The sequence below is a fragment of the Mauremys reevesii genome, linkage group 4, assembly GCF_016161935.1.
Source record: "Mauremys reevesii isolate NIE-2019 linkage group 4, ASM1616193v1, whole genome shotgun sequence".
Lineage (NCBI taxonomy): Eukaryota > Metazoa > Chordata > Testudines > Geoemydidae > Mauremys > Mauremys reevesii.
In genome coordinates this window covers 128,133,942-128,154,611 of record NC_052626.1, presented here as the reverse complement: position 1 = coordinate 128,154,611, position 20,670 = coordinate 128,133,942, and the positions used below count along the sequence as shown (strand labels likewise).

The 20,670-nt window shown below is 49.5% G+C and overlaps 1 protein-coding gene across 3 annotated transcripts; it reads right to left on the bottom strand.

The window, feature by feature from the left end:
• Positions 1-3,818: 3,818 nt before the first annotated feature.
• On the bottom strand, positions 3,819-19,434 carry LOC120403056. 3 transcript variants are annotated; one of them, XR_005597447.1, is made up of 8 exons: positions 18,829-19,434; positions 15,998-16,465; positions 15,143-15,261; positions 14,443-14,537; positions 12,363-12,484; positions 8,036-8,133; positions 5,858-5,975; positions 3,819-4,211 (listed from the first exon to the last, which is right to left on the bottom strand). XR_005597447.1 is itself a non-coding variant. In XM_039533718.1 (7 exons), exons 1-6 carry the CDS (start codon positions 19,374-19,376, stop codon positions 8,037-8,039), a joined length of 1,449 nt encoding a protein of 482 aa, XP_039389652.1. In that variant the 5' UTR covers positions 19,377-19,434; the 3' UTR covers positions 3,819-4,211; position 8,036. The 3 variants fall into 3 exon arrangements, 2 of the variants coding, with proteins under 2 accessions (XP_039389652.1, XP_039389653.1); XM_039533718.1 differs by lacking the exon at positions 5,858-5,975; XM_039533719.1 differs by lacking the exon at positions 5,858-5,975 and having other exon boundaries at positions 15,998-16,462.
• Positions 19,435-20,670: the final 1,236 nt, after the last annotated feature.

Here is a 20,670-nt window from a genome sequence, read left to right as displayed (position 1 = left end):
CTAGTGGCTAGTGCACTTGATTTGGAATCAGTTCCCAGGTCTATCTTGGTCTGGGCCTGCTGGGTGACCTTGTGCAAGTGACCATCCCCTGAGTGCCTCAGTTTCTCTATCTGTGAAATGGGATTAATGATACTTTGTAAAGCACTGGGAGATCTAATGATAAGAGCAAGGTATTATATTGTAAAGTTCACAGGTCAAATCCTACTGTATTTACTCAGGAAAGATTCCCATCAGGAATGGATCAGACCCGAGGTCCAACTAGTCCAGCATCCCATCTGAGAGTGACCAACAGCATCTGCTTCACAGGAAGGTGCATGAACCCCTGTAGTGAATCATTATGGAGGAATCTGTTCACAGGAAAATCTTTCTTGTTGGTTTATATCCCAATGCAGGAGGATTTGGAATAATCCCTAGCTCTTACCTAGCACTTCTTGTCCGTAGCTCTCAAAGCACTTTTCAAAGGAGCTCAGTGTCAATATTCCCATTTCACAGATGGGGAAACTGAAGCACAGAACAGGGAAGTGACTTGCCTACAATCTTCCAGCAAGTGAGCCATAGAAATAGAACAAAGGTCTCCCAAATCCTAGTCTGGTGCTGAAGCCGCTAAGTAACACTGCCTTTCTGTTATAAATCCATTTATCCTTTATAAATGTTAACCCATGTAAGATAGCCAGGACTGTTCTCATTGGCCATATAAATGTCCAATCCTTTTTTGAGCTCTTAGCCTCAATGACATCTTGTGGCAATGAACTCAAGTTGGTCACTGCAATCTGCTTTACCACGCATCTGCCATCAGCTTGTCCATTCACCTGGCTTTATTTAGACCTTCTGATGTTCCTCACCAGCTCCTCTGGCTTTGATCTACATAACAGTGTGTCCTTTCCAAACTCTGCCATCTCATTGCTCGCTCCTTATCCAGGCCATTAACAGATATACCAAACTTCATCAGCCCTAGAGTGGAAGCCAGCTTTTGTCCTGACAAGTGTTATTCCAATGCTGTCTTTAGCCATTTTCTAATCAATGACGGGGCTTTGCTTTTCACCTGTGGCGCTTTGATTCCTTCAATAGCCTCTTGTGAGAGACTTTGCTAAAGGCTTGCTGAAGGCAAGGAGAGTTATGCCCAAGTAAGGACCACAGGGGTGGGCCTTATGTCAGGCTAAAAGGCAGTTTGAGATAGAGCACTGGACTGGAATTCAGGAAACCTGGGGTCTATTTCTGGCTCTGCCATGGGCAGGGGCGGCTCCAGCAAGCGCATGTCTGCGGGGCGGGCTGCCAGTCGCTGTGAGGGCGGCAGTCAGGCAGCCTTCGGCAGCGTTTCTTTGGGAGGTCCGCTGGTCCCGCGGCTTCGGCGGCAATTAGGCGGCGAGTACGCCAAAGGCGCAGGACTGGCAGATCACCCGCAGAACCGCTGCCGAATCTGCAGGACCAGCGGACCTCCCTCAGAAACACCACCGAAGGTGCCTGACTGCTGTGCTTGGGGCGGCAAAAAACATAGAGCCGACCCTGGCCATGGGCCCTGCTGAGTGACCTTGGGCAAGCTAGGTATTACTATTAAAACTCCATCTATTCTGATCTTGGTTAGGCAAATGTAAATTCAAACTAACCTTACTTCCTGGACTGGAGCTACTCCAGATTTACTGCCGCATAAGTAAAGATCAGGACAGGGCCTTCAGGTAAGCACAGAGCTTCACTTCCCAGCCCTGAGATGCTCCTGAGGGCATGCTCTATTCATTGCATAAGCCTGAGCTAGAAGTCACAGTCAAACAAGGTAAACACCTGTTTCCTCCAGATGGATCCCATGAAGCCATCCCGTTTCCCTTTGCCATCAATCCTAGCCGATCACCTTAGGCTCCCATTTAATTACCACTGCATTTACCACTTGACAGTAAGAGAGCTATTGCTGCAGCAATGAATCCCAGCCCCATCCTTCTCTGCACAGAGGGCTCTTGGGTTCAGCGAGGTGCCTCTCCAAGACAGAAGGGTCAGCGAGGATCTTGGAAGATGTTACACTTCTGTGTCCAACCAAATGGCCGGGTCGGCCACAAAATGGTTTCACGACGCGGGAGGTGGATTCCTTGGAGATAAAGCTAGGCCAGGCCTTAAACCCAGCTGTATCCTGGAAAAAGCACTGTGGGAGCACACAGCGTCGCTCCCTAAAGGTTACCTTAGGGTTAAGGGCTTGTGGTCACCACAGCATTCTGCACCTGGATTCTCTAGCACTCTGGTGCAGCACGCTGGAAGTCCAGATCAGTTACAAACTGGGGGTGTTCACCGGCCCAAAGTACAAGCAGGGTAGAAGTGACTTATGTTTCTGTCAAATTCAATTTCTTGTCTCTATCCTTCAATCACTAGTTTTCCATGCGCTGTGGATTGTTGCACTGATGGCATGAAACTGCTCTGGAAGCATTGGCTGGAGGTTCTGACAAGTGGGCAGACGTAACCTGGGGCTTTTGGCACCCTGGAAGGCAGGCTGGGAACATGGGATGTTCCATGCTGGCTGGATAGTTCTGCGGAAATGATCGGCAGTGAAATAATGAACCAGGTTGCCATTTAAACTGCTGTCCCTGTTTTTGGAGTAAACGCCCCCTGGAGGTGAATGGGGATAGTTCACACCTCTCAAAGCTATTGTTTCAGGCTGTCGCCAGGTTCAGGAATGACATGCACATTTTGAAGGTTCCTTGTGGCCCTAACAACTAGGTAAGATATTTTGAAACCATTGAAAGTTTAGATGGTGGAGCACGATTCTGCGGTGAGGGAGGGTGTCTGTGGGAAATTCAGCATCATCATAGAATATATGGGGCCCTGTTTTAGGGGCAGGGGTTGATAGAAATGGAGAGCCATCTGGATGCCTTGTCCATGCTGGAGCACAACAGTCCTGCATCCATAGCTACGTGGCAAAAGCAGGTGCATGGTTGCCTTGTACCTAGCCTCCATGGAGCCCCTGGAAATAAACCAGCATGGCACTAGGGCTGGGAAACGTTCAAAAATAGCCGCAGCTCTGCACAGGAACACCCCTGGGAGCTGATGTGTACATTGCAGGCTTTGTCTTCTGGCAGGTTGGCTGGGCGTGTGCTTCCTGTCATAGAATTCCCAGATTAGCACGGGCCTTGGGCTGCCAACAGCTGCTGCAGCTCAGTTCACACAGCCTGTCCGGAAGAGCCAGAGATTGGCCCAGTTAGGAGTCTGAGGCAGAGTTTGGAGAACACTTGCCTGAGGTCACTGGTTGAAGCACCCAGCGCTACTAAAACGTGGGGTGGAAGTGCAGAATGAAGCGAGGTCAGCCGCCACTTCCCAGGCTTGGGGTCTGTTGACACCATCAGTCACAGTGGCCTGGGCATAAAGGTGTCTGACTGGCAATGGTGGCACACTGCTGATGGTGCAGTGACTCCGCACCAGCACAGAGCAGGAGTCCCCATAACAAGAGGGATGGGTTTCTGTCATTCCCTGATACCCGGGCTACCCATCAGCAAATGGAGGAGGTGGGATACCTCTCTCTTCAGTGAGTGACAGAGTCAGGGAAGAGGGGATCTCATTTCTCACTCTGCAATTGGGGGAGATCCCCCAAAGCAAACAGAGGAGTTCCCTGTCTTTCCCTCTCTCAAAGTGAATGGAAGATGCTCTGTATCCCTAGTCAATCCTGCTTTGGTGAGGAAGTGGACCTGATAACCTAATAATAGATCTTTCTCCTCTCTAAACTCGGCCACGAGTGGGGAAGGCAGGAGAGATTTGTCCATCTTTATGCTCCCTGCAATTTTCTAAATGATTTTTTGAACACGGAGTATACAAAGAACCAGGAAAAAAAAAAAACAAGAAGGAAATTAATTCAACACAGAACTCCATTTAATAAGCAGGGAGGAGTCTGTGAGCTTAGGGGGAACTGAGAACAATCAATCAACGTAAAACACTTACTCTAAAAATACAGTGGATGCCAGCCTAGTGCAGATGGAGTCATCCCTCATGTGGCAGGGAGGGGAGAATGCAAGGGGATAAACATTCAAAGGGGGAAGGCGTAGACACTGAAAGAGGAAACAGGAACAAGCTTGCAGCTAACAGGCCTTGTCCCAGACTCCAGCCTGGTGAGGACCAAAGAACAGGTCTCAGTCTTCTTTCTTCATTTTCATCTGCTAGATGAAGGGGGCTTGCAGACTCACCGTGATCAAAACATAAGCTTGGTCTTGGGGCCACTGTCCCATCTCTTCTAGGAGCAGGCTCTGGCCAGGGCAGAGAGAAAGTGTGTTACCGAATCACACTGGCAAATGCAGAGCTGTCTGACCAATAGCTAAGCCTGCTGCCCAATCCCACCAGCTGCTGGCACACAAGGGAACTGAGAAGTGACTCCTCCGAGGGCCAGTCTCATGTGTATATGCAATAGGGATGGTCAGTCTCTACTGAAGTAGGTTCTATAGTATGCAGGAGGTCAGCCGAGATGGTCACACTAGTCCCTCCTGGCCTAGAAGTCTACAAATCTGTAGTCTCTCCCCTTCCCCTTCTGCTCACCCACCAATGGCCTCCACAGTCCCCTCCCACAATCGTGCCATTACAGGTGCAAGACCCTTCTCCTCCGCATGTCCAGCCGTGTGGACCAGCTCCCCTGAACCTCACTGCCTCCAGCGCGCTCCAGCCCCCAGCTGAAGAATCGCTCCCCTTCCCTGTGGCTCTTCACTTCCCCCTCCATTCGTTGCCATTTCGCTTCAGGAGCTGTTATGAGCAGGGGCATGAGTGTCAGTGTAGACTGGGCTCAGGCATTCCCAGCACTGGGCCCTGAGGCTGTGGCCAGAAAAGGGTGCGGAGCCTGGACTTCACTGGCTTCTCCCACTGCTAGCACCAGTGCTGAACAATGGGCTGGACAGTTACTAGCATTGAAAAGGCCCAAGGGTTCCTCTCCCTCTGGTTGGTCTGGTGCTTACGCTCGTCCCCTCCTGCGCTTGCCCCCAGCTCCGCCCTTGACAGTGAGAACGGGCACAGAAGGGCTCTGGGTTCTAGTCCCACTGACTCTGTTTGGTGCCGTAGTCGCTACATGGCCTCACTTTCAGAGATGCCAACACTGGCGGGTCTCTGCTGGTTTTTGGGCCCCTGGAAACCCAGCCCTTAACCTCCGTGCCTCAGTTCACCATCTGCAAATGAAGATCACACCTATCCACCTCACTGGCTTAATTACTACGTACAGAGCCCTCTGAGAGCCTCAGAGGACAGGCGCTGCGGCTGCGCACAGCGTCAGGATCACACCCGCACTCCTGGAACACAGTTTAGATGGGGGGAGGAGGAAGAGCATTGATTGGCTGAGGCAGGGGAGGGGCAGACAGAGCTATAATCGTCCTTAGCAGTAAGTCCCCAGGTGCCATCACAAGCTCTTATGCAAACTGCCGCTGCCTGCGCTTCACACAGCGAGCCAGCCGCGTCAAGGCTCGTGTGCGGGAAAAAAACCTAAATGCCACATTCTGGATGAGACAAGGCAAAGCAGCCGCCTCCGCACTAGGTTTTTAAAATGATAATTGGGCGCTTCCCCTCCCCCCCAGCGCAGCTACCAGAGAAAAGACAAACAATTGCACTTTGATCGAGAAACAAAATCCTCCAAAGAATTCCACACCCACCCACCCGCACAGGGCCCGGCAGTGGGCACAGGAGCCCAGCTGCTTCACAGAGTGCTGCGCTATGCTTTACTGCATTCTAGATGGGCTTTTCCCACGTGGGGTAGGGAGGAAGTAGCTTTGTTCCCGCTCCCAGCCATCCTTGCTTTGTAAGGGAGCTTGCTGATCCCTACCTGCTCCGGTCTCGCCCCAGCGCTGGACTCGGGCTATTGGAGTGATATTGAACCAGAAGCACGGTGCCGTTTTTAGACTGATGTTTGAAAACTCACCGCACTTCCTCCTCCTGGGGACTGCTGCTTTCTTTCACCAATCATTTTATAGCATGCTGAACTTTCTCCCAGGATCTCTACGTGTTTTATAAACACTGCGCTAACTCCAGGAACACGCCTGACAAGAACAACTGTTTTATGTTCAATTGGAGAGATGGGGAAACTGAGGCATGGGTGGTTGAGGTCAAGATTTTAATAAATGGAGGCCTAAACTTAGGCTCCTGAGTCCAACACTTAGTCACCTAAATAAGTGGCCTGATTTTCAAAGTGCTGAGCATCTATGGACTTCAGTGGGAGCTTCTGGGCGTTCAGCACCATTGAAAATCAGCTAATTTACTTGGGTGCCTAAGTATACAATTAGAGCCTAACTTGAGGTCCCCTTTTTTGAAAGCCTTGGCCATTGCGACTCAGTCTTGGTCACACAGTCAACAGCAGCAGAGGCAGGAATAGAACCCAGGAGTCCTGCCTCCTCATCAGCTGATGTAACCAGAAAAGCACATGCCAACTGGGCATATCCCACCTAATCAAACCCTTGCCATTCCACTGGTAGCACCTCGCTCTCTCTTCTCCTCTGCCTGTCACATGCAACAATGCAGTCTGCTGAAGACCGAAATGCTTTAGTTTTACCCAAATTTTAGGGGCTTCCCCGGGGTAACCGGTGCAATACAATGGCCTGAAGAGGTCAGACTAGATGATCTAATGGTTTCTGTAACACCTCAGCAGCTCCCCAGCATGGCTCTCAACAGCACGGCTTAGGTGAGTAAAGACATGCCTGAACCTTACGGTATGTACCCTACGCAGCCCTCTACAAGCCAAGCAGTGCTTCCCCCATCTACACTGCTATATTTAGTAGCGTAGCGTCCCGCGGCCTCCCTGCTGCCGGAGTCTCCCCCCACTGCAGGAAAAGGCTCCCACAGTGGGGAAAGGCTCTGGCAGAGGGGAGGCGGAGGGGAAAGGAGCCTTTCCCCACTGTCTCGCCTCTGCCAGAGCCTTTCATTGATGCATATAGTGACACGCCACAGTGCAGACGCAGCCTGCTTTTCACTGTGGCGTGTAGCCACACATAACTTACACCACGCTGCCAGCAATGTGCAGTGTAGACCCAGCCCATGAGATCTAGGCGTGGGGCTGGCATTTTGAACGCTCAAAACGCCACATACAGAAGAGCCGTTTACCACCAGAGTGTAACTTGGATTGACAAACAGCAGCCCCGTGAGAAAAGGGAACGTGTAGGGCACCAGCGCACAATCTCACAGCGCTCCTGGGGGCTGTAACTCAGTGACTCAGGGCTTGGCTACACTGGAGAGTTGCAGCGCTGGTGGAGGCTTTACAGCGCTGCAACTTACTCACCGTCCACACTTGCAAGGCACATACAGCGCTGCAACTCCCTGACTGCAGCGCTGGCTGTACTCCTGCTCTGCCTCGGGTATAACTATTGCAGCGCTGGTGATGCAGCGCTGGAGTGCAAGTGTAAACAGTGATTAATCTTACTACACTGTAACTGACCTCTGGAATTTTCTCATAATGCTTTTAACTAAATTACTCTCTTTGTTTTGTTATGATGCCTCTCTTTGTTTTGTTGTGAACTCAGGGCTCCGGGAGCTGCTTATCTAAAAAACAAACAGCTCCTGTTTGCTGTGAATGAGGCAGGCAGGGGGATGAATGTCTACAGCTAGTGTTTGCTTGAGGAGAGAAACAGCACGGCGGGGAGGGGGAGAAAGGGAGTCCGTCCGAGCAGCTGCTTATCTGGTCTGCAGGCTATTTGCATTTAAGAGTGAATGAGGGGTCGAAGAAATGGTCAGATTTTGCAAGGCAGGGAGCTGACACAGAATTTGCAAGGCAGGCTTTGCAAGGCAGGGAGCTGACACACAGTGTCGGCTCCAAAAATCCACTCTCTCTCTCTCCCCCGCTCCCCGTCACACTCCACCCCACCCCCCTCTTTTGAAAAGCATGTTGCAGCCACTTGAACACTGGGATAGCTGCCTATAATGCACCACTCCCAGCAGCGCTGCAAATGCTGCAAATGTGGCCACACTGCAGTGCTGGTAGCTGTCAGTGTGGCCACACTGCAGCGCTTTCCCTACACAGCTGTATGAACACAGCTGTAACTCCCAGCACTGCACATCTGCAAGTGTAGCCATGGCCTCAGTCCAGAATGCCCTTCTGTTCCTGACTGACCTCAGTCTTCTTCAGGAGCTCCCAGTCCATTTGTCCTCAGGTCTACCTGGGCTCTCCCAAAGTGCCCAACAGCTTCCCCAGCGCCGTCATCAGGAAACCTGGATTGGAGAAATAAGTGCATCAGGAGAGACAATCACTGGAATTTACCCTACACGTTCTAAAGAAAATAGGAATAATGCTTTGCACTTATCTAGCATTGTCCAAACACTTAGTGGATGAAGTCTCACAAATCCTTTGCAAACTAAATATTATCCCCCGTTTACAGACGAGGTTAAAAGAATGTGACTCAGTAGCAGAGTTGGGATTAGAACCCAGGATTCCTGACTCTATCCCCCCTCCCAATCATTAGAACATGCTGCCTCCAGCAATAAACATGACAGCTATTGAACATGCTGAATAGAAGAGGCACAGAGCCAAATTCTGATCTTGAGCAGTGAGAACCAGAATCTCTCCACTGCAGTCCAGCGAGTGACTCCAGATGTGCACTGCTGTAACGCAGAACGGAATTGGGCGCATTGTCTGTGTATTGGTATGTTTCTCCTTCATTGATAAGTGGGTAATTCCCATACCCATTCTACACCTTCAGACTTTATAATCTTGCTTCCAGCTAGCAGACCGCTTGGCTACACTGGAGAGTTGCAGCGCTGGTGGTGGGTTTACAGCGCTGCAACTTAGTAACTGTCCACACCTGCAAGGCATATCCAGCGCTGCATCTCCCTGGCTGCAGCGCTGGCCGTACACCTGATCTGCCTCAGGTATAACGAGTGCAGCGCTGGTGATGCAGCGCTTGGGAGCAAGTGTAAACAATGATTAATCTTACTATGCTGTAACTGACCTCCAGAACCTTCCCAAAATGCTTTAAGTTCCATATACCATTCTTTGTTTTGTTGTGATGCCTCTCTTTGTTTTGTTGTGAACTCCAGGCTCCCGGAGCTGCTTATCTAAAAAACAAACACAGCTCCTGTTTGCTGGAGCAGAGGCAGGCAGGGGAATTCCTTTGGAATGTGCACAGCTAGTGTTTGCTAGTGTTTGCCTGAGGAGAGAGATAATTTGCGGGTGGAGGGGGGATCCGTTTTGAAGCAGCTGCTTATGTGGTCTGAAGGCTATTTGCATTTAGTGAATAAGAGAGGGGTGGGGGAAGGGGTCGAAAGTTTTAAAATGATTGAAGGTTGGTGCTGTGTATCTTCCAGTCCTTAGAACTTGCAAGGCAGGGAGCTGACACACAGTGTCGGCTCCAAAAATCCACTCTCTCTGTCTCCCCCACGCTCCCTGTCACACTCCACCCCATCCCCCTCTTTTGAAAAGCACGTTGCAGCCACTTGAACGCTGGGATAGCTGTCCATAATGCACCACTCCCAACACCGCTGCAAATGCTGCAAATGTGGCCACACTGCAGCGCTGGTAGCTGTCAGTGTGGCCACACTGCAGCGCTTTCCCTACACAGCTGTACAAAGACAGCTGTAACTCCCAGCGCTGCACACCTGCAAGTGTAGCCATGAGAAACAAGCTCCCTAGTCAGTGTCTGGGCATGCTCCAGCTCTCTGATAATGGTCATAGATAAAACAACACTTAACAGACAATACACCTACTAAACAGTAAGGTCAGACTGTCCCACAGCCTGAGAGCAATTGAAGGCACTAACTACCTTGCCTGCATCACCAAGGGCAGTCAGGAGCTAATGGGTTGTTAGCCCAGTAAAGAGATTCCCAAATTACTGGCCTGTAGAACGTCTCCTCGAAGGCTGCCTATGCTGAGGAGCCTAGAGTTTGTGTGTCTGCAGGAGTCTAGGGAGCAGTTTTACGTGGTTCCCAAATCAGCCTTCTCATTCTCAGCCCACAAAGACGTAGCAGTTCATGCTTTAGCTTGATTTAAAGGAAGCTCCATTAGATGTTGGATTCATCCCCCAAAGGAAGGGGTGGGAGACCCATATTTGGGACATTTCAAAACAGACAAAAGCCCTGGGGAATGGACTATAGCAAACAATTTTGCATTGGGAGGTGAGGGGAAAGGAGATGGATAAATGATCCAGCAGGCCTTTTCCAGCCCCAGTTGTTGTGTGGCTGTACAAAGAACTTCTACAGGACTTGCACACTTGGAATGTACATGGCTTTAGCTGCCACACAATAGATGCACGTGGCAGCAGACACCCCCCGCTTTGTTCCCTTGTTTGTACAACAGAACATCACAAAGCATATTTATAAATTCTTTTGTTCTAACCAGGTAATAGTGATGCTCTCCAAATGCCTGAAAAGCACAGCCTGGCTTCGGATGGATTCTTTGGACATGGGCAAAGAGAGAGCACACCGTACTGCAGCTATTATAGGAGGGAGGCCTGGGTCTGTTGTGTTTTTAACTGATTAGGCAAATTTAGTGTAAGTGAAAAGTGCTGGGCCTGGAGACTGATTTCCTCTCTTCAGCCAGAGCCTAGATACAGCACAGCAATTATAACTTCAGCTGGAAATTTCCACTACTTGCATCCGACGAAGTGGGTATTCACCCACGAAAGCTCATGCTCCAAAACGTCTGTTAGTCTATAAGGTGCCACAGGATTCTTTGCAACTTCAGCTTTGAGATTCCCACCATGGACAAAAGGGGATTTTGCCCTCCCTGGCCCACTTATTCCTTGGCCTCTCTGCTTAGAATGCCAGGATGTGCATGAGGTCATGGTTTATATATTTTGGATGTCTAAGACCGACCAGTTCATTTCAGAGCTGGAGATCTGGGAATGACATACACCCGGACTCCTCTTAAAGCACTTGTCATGAGTGACTTTAAAAATGGCACCTTCTTACTGATGGTATCAACTCCCTGTGCATCATCAAGTCAGAGCATGTGACTTGACGGACACAAACTGTCCTTTCCTCCTGCAGACGCAGTTATAGGAAAGTGAGCTAGAGTCTGTTTTGCCTCACCCATTGTCTGAAATGAATCCTTATCAAGAAGCACCCTGCACAGGACAGAAATACCTATGGTCTGACCAAGGCTGATGGTAAAGGGGAATTATTCATGTGCAGCCCGGTAAAGCACTGGCTTTTTTGCAATAACATCTTAATTATGTTATTATTTGTACTGCGGTAGCATCTAGAGCCCCAGTCACCAACCAGGACCCCACTGTACCAGGTGCTGTACAGACACAGAACAGAGGCATTTCCAGCCCCAAAATACAAGCACATGGTTAATGTGCTGCCCACTGTATGAGATCAGTGTTTTTATTATAGCTCAGAGTCATATGGGAAGCTGCAGAGAAATTTTCACATATTTACCTCTAGGTTGCTTCCCATAGAGCAGGGGTGGCCAACCTGAGCCTAAGAAGGAGCCAGAATTTACCAATGTACATTGCCAAAGAGCCACAGTAACACGTCAGCAGCCCCCCATCAGCTCACCACACCGCTCCCAGCGCCTCCCACCCACCGGCAGCCCCACCGATCAGGGTCTCCCCCTCCTTCCCCGCACCTCCCGATCAGCTGTTTCGTGGCATGCAGGAGGCTCTGGGGTGGAGGGGGAGGAGCAAGGGCACTGCAGGCTCAGGGGAGGGGGCGGAAAGGGGTGGAGTGGGGACAGGGTCTTTGGCAGAGTCAGGAGTTGAGCAGTGAGCATCCCTCGGCACACTGGAAAGTTGGCGCCTGTAGCTCCAGCCCCGGTGTCGGTGCCTTTACAAGGAGCCGCATATTAACTTTGGAAAGCCGCATGTGGCTCCGGAGCCCCAGGTTGGCCACCCTTGCCATAGAGACAAGTGTGTGTGTAAACTGCTGCCCTCTACTGGATGGAATAGGAACTGCTCATGAGTGTGTCAGGATCCCTACTACTCTCAGTTTGTGATTTCCCTTTAGCCCTGTTGTTGACAACAAATTCCAAATCGCTAGCCAGGCCAGCATCACAATGTTTTATATTACGCTGTCTTGTACTCAGTGTTTTTGAACACCAGGATAGCTTATTCACTAATGTACATGGGGAAATATTTATTCAGTCTATTTTGGGAAATAGATTATTTGGCCCATATGAGTTTGAAGATCAATTTCCCCCTCTCTAATGGAACCTGTTCAAATTTACACCACTCATCTGTACTAAAGACATTTCTAGCCCATCTCTGGATGTTTTTTTTTTAAGTCAGATGGTGCTACCTAGTGGTCAGAGAAAGTATAACCATACTTCGGCTTCCAGTTCAGCACACTCTCTCAACTGCACAGGTAACTGCATTGCTTGTCCTGAAAAAATTCTTAAATACGGTTCGACTTTGTGAAACTAGACAGAATTTGGACAGTGTGAGTGTCTGATTGGGGTTGTGTTTATGGTTGCTTTCTTTGTTGAAGAGCATCGTGGATCTCACCTGTAGATCAGGGCAGTACTGGAGGATTGTGAAGAGATGAGATGAGGCTCGGGTGTTGCAAATTCATAAACAGTTAGATTCAGAGTGGATCCCTCTTCCATTTCTAGCTGCACTGGGTTTTCCTGGAGGTGGAAGTGCAGGAAAATGGAGGTTGAGGACAGGTAAGAATAGAGAAAAGGGAATTGTATCAAGACACTCTCTACACTGCAGTTTGGATCAAGTCAGGAAACTATTTTCAGGAGCTGACCTTGAAACACATTGTCTTTCGATATTGAGATTCCTATCAAAGGCTCTCAACATATTTTATCTTGTAGAATATATTATTATCCCTGTTACAGATGGGGAAACTGAGGCACAGACGGGCGGGAAATGACTTGCCCAGGATTACACACAGCGGCAGTGACAGAGCTCAGAACAGAAACCAAGTCTTCTGACTCCCAGTCCCCTGTTCTCACCACTAGACATTCCTACCTCCCCCAGTTTGTCAAACAGTTTCGGACCCCGTAAGGTGGTTCTGCTGGCTGATGTGGGCAGGGGAAACCTATAAAAAATCCTTTGATCTATGACATTTCCCCTGCACCATTTTAAAAAGCTTGCCCCTGTCCATGCTGTGTGGCAATGGACAACAGATCATTTCTTGAAGATGGTGTCTTAATACAACCCACCCTGCAGCAGAGATGGGGCCCGACTTCTTCATTGTCTTGTACCCAAATGCTATGACATTTCCACACCCAGGCAGAGATACACTCAAACACAACTGCTTTACTGAATTGCTAACTCCTCAGCTACCCTGGGCTCACTTCCTGAAGCTCTACCAGTTCCTGTGTCAGCTTTAAAGTGACAAAGTCTCTTGGCTGAACAAACATATTGTACTGCAGACTGTATTGAGGAAAGCAGCAGCAAAGAAAGGATGGTCCAGTGTCTAGAGGACTGACCCAGGACTGAGGAGACCTGGGTTTAAGTCCCTGCTCTGCTACCGACTTCCTCTATGACCCTGGCCAAGTCACTTCGTCTCTCTGTGCCTCAGTTTCCCACCTATAAAAAGGGAGTAGTAGCACTGCTCTGCCTTACAGGGGTGCTGCGAGGTGCCCAGATACTATGATAAAGGGGCCATATAAGTGCTGAAGACAGATAGCACCTAGAAATCTAGTCAGACAGAGAAGTGCATGTTTGAGTGTCTGAGAAAGAGTGGGGCCTGGAGGGTCAAATGTAGCACTCCTTGCAGTAGAGAAATGGGGCTCAGTTGGACCCATTTATAGTCTATCTGGATGAGACCAAACCACTTGCCTCCATCTCAGAACCCCTTTTGGTGTCACTCAAACTGCCTTGCAATGACATTTAATGGAGGTAATGCCGAATGGTGGGAACTGTACAGTGTCCAGTGCTATGAATTTGGCCACCCTTTGAACTGAAGGCCTCAGAGAAGGATCAGATTGAGTTGTTGTGTCTCCCCTTGCACTGTTTGGAATGTATGTATGTATATATGTATCTTTATCTTACAGATGCCTTGAGAAGTTAAATGACCATGGTCACAGAGGGTCAATACCAGATCTGAGAATAAAACCCAAAAGCCCTGAATACCAGTTCCCTGCTCTAACCACTACACTGCACTACTTCAGTTTTAGCATTCATTTTTTCAAGGCACCTCCCTCTTGCAATCAGGGAGGCCAGCTGTGTTGTGAGGACCACTCATCTTGCAGTTACATAACCCAGCAGAGGCTTTAGGTCATCTCTAGCAGGAACTTCAGGGGCATAATCTAGAAATATTGCTAGGTCCTGAGAGCAGAATCTCAGTTAGGGGCAAGGATGAAAGAGGCAGAGAGGACCCAGCAGGATTTTCTGATCCCAGTTGGGTTTATAGCATTAGCAGTTGTAAAAATATAATGTAAAAATCACTGATTTGAATTTGGAAGCAGAGGAAATGATATCTGGGATCAGCACGAGGGAATAAAGGAGAACCCCAGGCTGTCCTTTTAACAGTCCCTTTTCCAAACGGGTGAGCGCTTATCCCTGCTTGTAAAGTAAAAGTGAAAGTACCTCACCGCTAGTTTAGCCCACTGCTCTGTATTATATAACCAACCTTAGGAACAGGAAGCTTCTGTCGCTGCTTGTACATGTTGACGAGTTTGTTCCATGGAGACAGCTCTGCCTTCGGAGATCCTCCATTTAGATCCTCTGTTTACAAAACCCCACAAATAAAGCAGTGAATCCTCTGAGCGGTCTCATCGTATATCCTTACGCTGTCCCATATGGAAGGGTAATACATGTCCCAGATACGGTATTTGACCAAGGGCCAACCCCTTTGCTGGCATATCTCCAGTGAAGTGAACTGTGTTAGGCCAGTGGAGAGCTCAGCCCCTCGTATTTAAACGGATGACGGCATATAAAATTAACTAAAATGAGTTATAAAGGGTGGCCACATACTGTGGTGATAAGGATCATAAATGCACTCAGATCAAAGTCTCAGCTGGACTCTTCATGGCTATGGAAAGGGCTTCTGCTCTGCTTCTGACCCAGCCACAGTGGCTTCTCCTCCTCAGTGCTGAGACCTGCTCTCCATGTCCATTGGACTGAGCCCAGAGACTTTCCCAATACAGCACAGAGTGCCTACAGTAACTGAGTTCTCAAGATTCAGGGATCAGCATGGATATGAAGGAATAGACAGAGGTATCTGGAAACCTCGTCTACCTACCAGAATACCTGACAATTCTCAAGAGATGTAATTTCCAAATGGATCAGGAGGGATTCCCTTTCCCTGCAGCCTCTCTACCATTCCTCACCTTTCAGGAGGTGCTCTCGCTCCTCCTTGGCATGGAAGTCCTTGGGGGTCATTGCCAGGGGTCCTGCAGTCGGTGTGATTCCTTCGTTGTCAGCATGCAGAACCTGGGAGATCCCAGCCCTGAACCCAGAACACAGTTACGCATGGTTGGGTGCTCATGAACAGGATGGCAATCAAGAGACCACATGCTCACTCACTCCAACCATGAGAACAAGGCCTTCGCCAAGTTCAAAGTGAAGAGATGGATCACATTTAAAACACCAACACAACCGGCACTGATTGTCTCACTTGTTGAAGGGCTTGATCTAAAGAGGCCAAGGACTGGAAGGGGCCACAATGCTGATCGCTCATGTACACCAGGTTAAGTGCAAAGCAACTCCATGAACGTCAGTGGTGTTAGTCCAGATTTACAATGGAGTTACTCCACATTTACACTGGCATAGCTGGAAGCAGAACCGGGCCTTTCACTTACAATGTTAGGAGTGGAACCCGGTGACTATACATCCCAGGATATTTCTATAGCCCAGCTAGTCTGTGCTGGAGCTGACAGCCTATGGCAGTGGGTGAAGAGCAAATAAGATGCTGCTTGCTTAGTGATCTTCTGTAAAGCCCAAACTAGTGGTCCCCTATAAAAAGACCATTGCCCAGGATCCGACAGGCTTCCAGTTGTCAATATGGGCCCACAACAAATTCATATGTACCCCGAGGCAACCCACAACCCTCTCCACTATCTAAAGGCTGAATGCTTGTCCCATTTAATGGTCCCCCAGATCTGTGTGGGAGGGGGACTGGGAGTTTGGCCACCTATCTCAGTGAGGCCAGGATCTGGCCTTGTGTCGCTAACAACCAAACTCACTTTCCCCATGTTCCTGTGTCACCAGAAGCTTCTCCCACCCTCTCTGCCTCCCTGCCAGAGATTCCGCTGCACGGATTCTGGGCTGTTTTATCTTTGCCCACAGCAGTGTTGACAAAGCCACCGGAGTCTCCGATCTCCATGCCACTGGGGTACAGCATAGGAGGGGATCTCCTGCCATGGCTGGAAGGGGCACCCCCAAGACTGATATTCTTGAGTTCTCCAAGGATCTCCTCCATGTGGTCGCCTGTTGCATCTCCACGGGGCTCATCGGTCGTGTGGTCGCCCGTTAGCTCTTTGACCTCTGGCTCGCTGGTCTCAGATTCAGCCCCAGCAGGCACCAGGGAGCTGTTTTCTTCTAGGTCCCTGATGTCCCCGCTCTCTTGTGCATCTGCTCTGGTTTCTGGGCACTCCTGCACGCTCTGCCTGAGCCCAAAGAGGTTCCTAATAAGCTGGAGCACTGAGAGCCTGCTGGAAACAAGGGGAACGGTCAGAGGATTCATCTCTCTCAGCCTTTGCAGGAGGGGATCTGGTGAGGGCACCGCGACAGCTGTTGAGGTTTCTCAACAGTTTAGAACCAGGGATTCAAATTGAAATATGGCCGCCTCCAGAATTCAGAACTGCCCAGGAGTTCCAGAGTTCTGCAGGGGAGGCGGAAGACCAATCGAGCTGAGATGCTGTGCAAGAAGGGAGCAACCAGAGAAATGGTGGGCGCTCATGAAACATTCAGTCATAGCAAGATGACTTATTTATATGGAATTCCCCCTCCCCACCCCTGTCATCTGGCATTGATTTGAAGGCTTTCCACTTTGAACTCTTACAACAAGATGGAAGGAAAAGAAAGGTCAGTAGAAATGTGGGCGAATTGCTCCAAAAAGGGATACTGGTTAAATAAGGAAGCTAAAAATATTACTTTTGCTGTAGGTATTGTTCGAGCAAATGGTCTAAAAGGAAGCAACTTCACTGGCCACTGGGAGATAATTCATTCCTTGCAACAATAATAAGAAAACAAAGAAAGTAGTCCATTTCTGATGGTTTTACAGTTTCACTGATGAGTTCGGCCAGGTCAACATTAGAAACATTTGCTGGTTCACATTGGCTCACAGCAGTGTTGACAAAACCACCGGAGTCTCCTCTCTCCAAGCCACTGAGTCCAGCATCGGAGGGGAAATGGTGGGTAGGGTTTGTGATTTTTTTGCTAGTATGAACTGCATCTACACTAGGAACGTTCGTCAGTGTAGTCACCAGCAAACCATTTCTAGTGGAGACCTGGTCTTAGTTCTCAGTTGTTGTGCAGGCTGCTTTTTGCAGGGTGACATTTTTCCACATCGGCTCTAAGGTCCCCTCTGCATTGTGACAATCAGGGACCCTTATTCTCCACAGTCCCGCACCTCACCATTTACACCAGTCCACAGTGGGTATAAAACACTGCCATTCTGATCTGGGAGCATCTGCCACCCTCTTTGCACTGGCATACGTGCCTCTGCAAAGCCAGGGCAATGGAGAATCAGGGCCAGGGTGCGTGGGGGATCTCTGTTACAATACGGAACTGCTCTGAGGCGGTTAAAAGACAGCTCAGTCTTGCCATGAAGATAAGACCAAGCAGCATTAGCATCAAGTTCCTGAATCATGCAACGGCCTTGGACGCTGCTGAGCTCCAGCACAGTTCAGTCCCATCATACTGCACGACCAAACCGGGCCTTCACCATGTCAGCAGAGCATTGCATTGTACGTGGATCCCCCTTCACAGTCGATACAGAAGAGATGGGATCTTAAAGACCTGATGATCTCAATTACCTTCAGCTGTCAACACCATCTCCCAGTGGTCTTAGTACTTCTCCCCCCTTCATACTTAACACTTCCAAACCCATTTCCTGGCGTCCTGGATACCTCTCTCTTTCCCCCCCCCACCCTCCTCTGACACACACTCCAGCTACACTCATTTGCAGATGTATCATGTTACTAGTGAGAGGAGATGCTTGTTTGAATCATAGCTTCCCCCCGGGGGTGGGTGGGTGGGGAATTACCGGGAAGCTCATAGGCCTAATGCAGAATCTCTCAGAACTCTTCTGTGGACCAAGGAGCAGGTTCTGATGGCCCATGAAGAGCTGGCTGATCAGTTGATACGAGTTCTCCTCCTTGTTTCCAGCCACTGAACTGGATTAAGGACAGCCACTCAAGAGAAATGTAGGATTGTAACTGAGCAATAAGTATGTTTTCTATAAGGCTGTATCTAGACTGGTATTTATCTTAACATCTCTCCCCCTTGCTTCAGTGGTGGAGATGCTAGCATAGCTGCTCAGAGCAGGTCTGGACAGTAGAATGGTCAAACACCAGCAGCCAGTGCCCACTAGCAGGGCAGCACCAGTGTTAATGCAGCGATGGGCCATTTTAAGAGGAAAAAAATTCAGGCCTAAAACTCAGATCTGCCATTAGCTAGACTGAGCCACAGACGACAAACTTGTTCATGCAGAAATAAAATTGCTTGGAGCTGCCTTGTGCCCTTCCAGCACGTCAAGGTCAGCTGCACTCAAACCTTTGAAACCAGGAAATAGAAAGTGAACTCACTGAAAAGTTAAATCAACAACATGTTAATGCAATGCTATTACACGGCACTAGTGTTCAGGAAGTAGCTGTGGCAAAGGTGCCCCCACCGGACCTTGAATATTCTTATGACTAATCACAAACTGAAGTGGTTGGATTCGGTCCACTCACGCCACTGGAGTTACACTTTGCCCATAGTGCTTCAGAGTCTTTCATTCACTCCTGTGTGATCTGCCGCCCCATCCCTACTCCCTGCCTCCCATCAGCCATCTGTGTCATCAATGCCTTACCTCCCCAAGGGCCATTTCTCAGCAGATGCTCCTCCTGCATCTCCTGTCTCAGAGCATTGCCCGCACGGCTCTCCTGTTGCTCCACTTCCCATGCTCTGCATCTCCTCCTCATCCACGCTGGTGTCAATGCAGCTACAGCACTCAGAGAGGTCTGACAAGGCCCAGTCACCGGAGTCTCCCATCTCCATGCCACTGGGGTCCAGCATAGGAGGGGATCTCCTGCCATGGCTGGAAGGGGTGCCCCCAAGGCTGATATCCTTCAGCTCTCCAAGGATCTCCCCCATGCGGTCGCCTGTTGCATCTCCACGGGGCTCGTCAGTCGGGTGGTCGCCCGTTAGCTCTTTGCCTGCTGGCTCGCCGGTCTCAGACTCAGCCCCAGCAGGCACCAGGGAGCTGTTTTCTTCTAGGTCGCCGACGTTCCCCTGCTCTTGGGCGTCTGCTCTGGTTTCTGGGCCCTCCTGCGTGCTCTGCCTGAGCCCAAAGAGATTCCTGAAGAGCTGGAGCACCGAGAGCCTGCTGGAAACAGGGGGAATGGTCAGAGGATTCATTTCTCTCAGCCCTGCGGTGAGGGGGTCTGGGGAGATCACAAAGGCAGCTGGGCTGAGGTTTCTCAACAGTTTAGAACCAAGGATTCAAATTCAAACATCCCCCCTCCCCCGGCAACAGTTCCCAGGAGTTCTAGAGTTCCATGGGGGAGGGGAGGGATGCAGCTAATCTATTAGTAACGACTATTATATCACTTAAATTCAGGGCCAGCTCCAGGCACCAGCTCAGCAAGCAGGTGCTTGGGGCGGCCAAGAGGAAGGGGCGGCACGTCGGGCTCTTCGGCAGCAATTCGGCAGCTGGCCCCTCACTCTCTCTCGGAGAGAAGGACCTGCCACCGAATTGCTGCTGAAGAAGAACGTGGCGCGGTGGAGCTGCTGCCAATCGCAATCATGGCTTTTTTCTTTTTTTTTCCGCTGCTTGGGCGGCAAAAACCCTGGAGCTGGCCCTGCTTAGATTGTAAGGGCAGGGACCGTCTTTTTATTCAGTGTCTGTACAGCACTTCGCACAATGGGGTCCTGGGCCATGACTGGGGTTCCTTGGTGCGACTGTAATAAACAATAATAATATACAGGAATCGGTTATTATTATTTGTCACTGTTCATACCGCTCCTCCACACACTGTCCATGTAAAATGAATAGCGAAATCCCTAGTAGATTCCATGGACTTTCTTGGACTGCTCCCTTTTGGGGTGAAACTGCTGCTTGGGCTAGAGTTGGTATTTTTGATTTTTTTTTTGCTAGATTTTATTAATTTATTCCCCCTCCCCCCAGCCCTTATGGCTAGAATTTTCAAAAGGGCTCAGCTTTCATTTAGGAACCAAAAACATCTAGCAATTTAGTGTAACAGAAGGGAGCTTCTGGGTGAAGATCTAGCCGCTATTGTGGGTGGAAATCTGACCTGAGCTCTTGGCAAAATCTCCCCCGAAGTGACTTATTATTCTAGTTTTGCCCTCCATTTATTTCCTTTATCTGTAGACGATTCTAGGAATGTTGCTCTGTGTGTCAATCTGAAGCCTCAAACATCTGTTGGGTCAGTGAGAAGTGCAGGAAGCAGCTACAAGCATGGCTGAGAGCTCTTTTTCCTTAGCATATCACCACGTTCAATCATCCCTGGTTTCCACGGTCTGTTACCACCCAGTTTTTAAGTTCACAGCCATTCTGACGTTATGAATTACACCCTTGTGGCATACAGCTACAGTAATGCATGTATCTATAACATGCCAAGACATCTAGTGACAATTGTACAAAGGTAACCACCGGTCACCCTTACTCTACAGCTAATTTGCATGCAACAAT

Excerpts from the sequence above, each read along its gene's own strand:
- LOC120403056 (XM_039533718.1), bottom strand. The coding sequence starts at position 19,376 with ATGAATCCTCTGACCATTCCCCCTGTTTCCAGCAGGCTCTCGGTGCTC. Across the intron at positions 16,466-18,828 it reads GAGAAATGGCCCTTGGGGAG|CAGGCTCTCAGTGCTCCAGC; the intron begins GTAAGGCATTGA and ends CCTTGTTTCCAG. Across the intron at positions 8,134-12,362 it reads AGTACTGCCCTGATCTACAG|GTTTCCTGATGACGGCGCTG; the intron begins GTGAGATCCACG and ends TCTCCAATCCAG.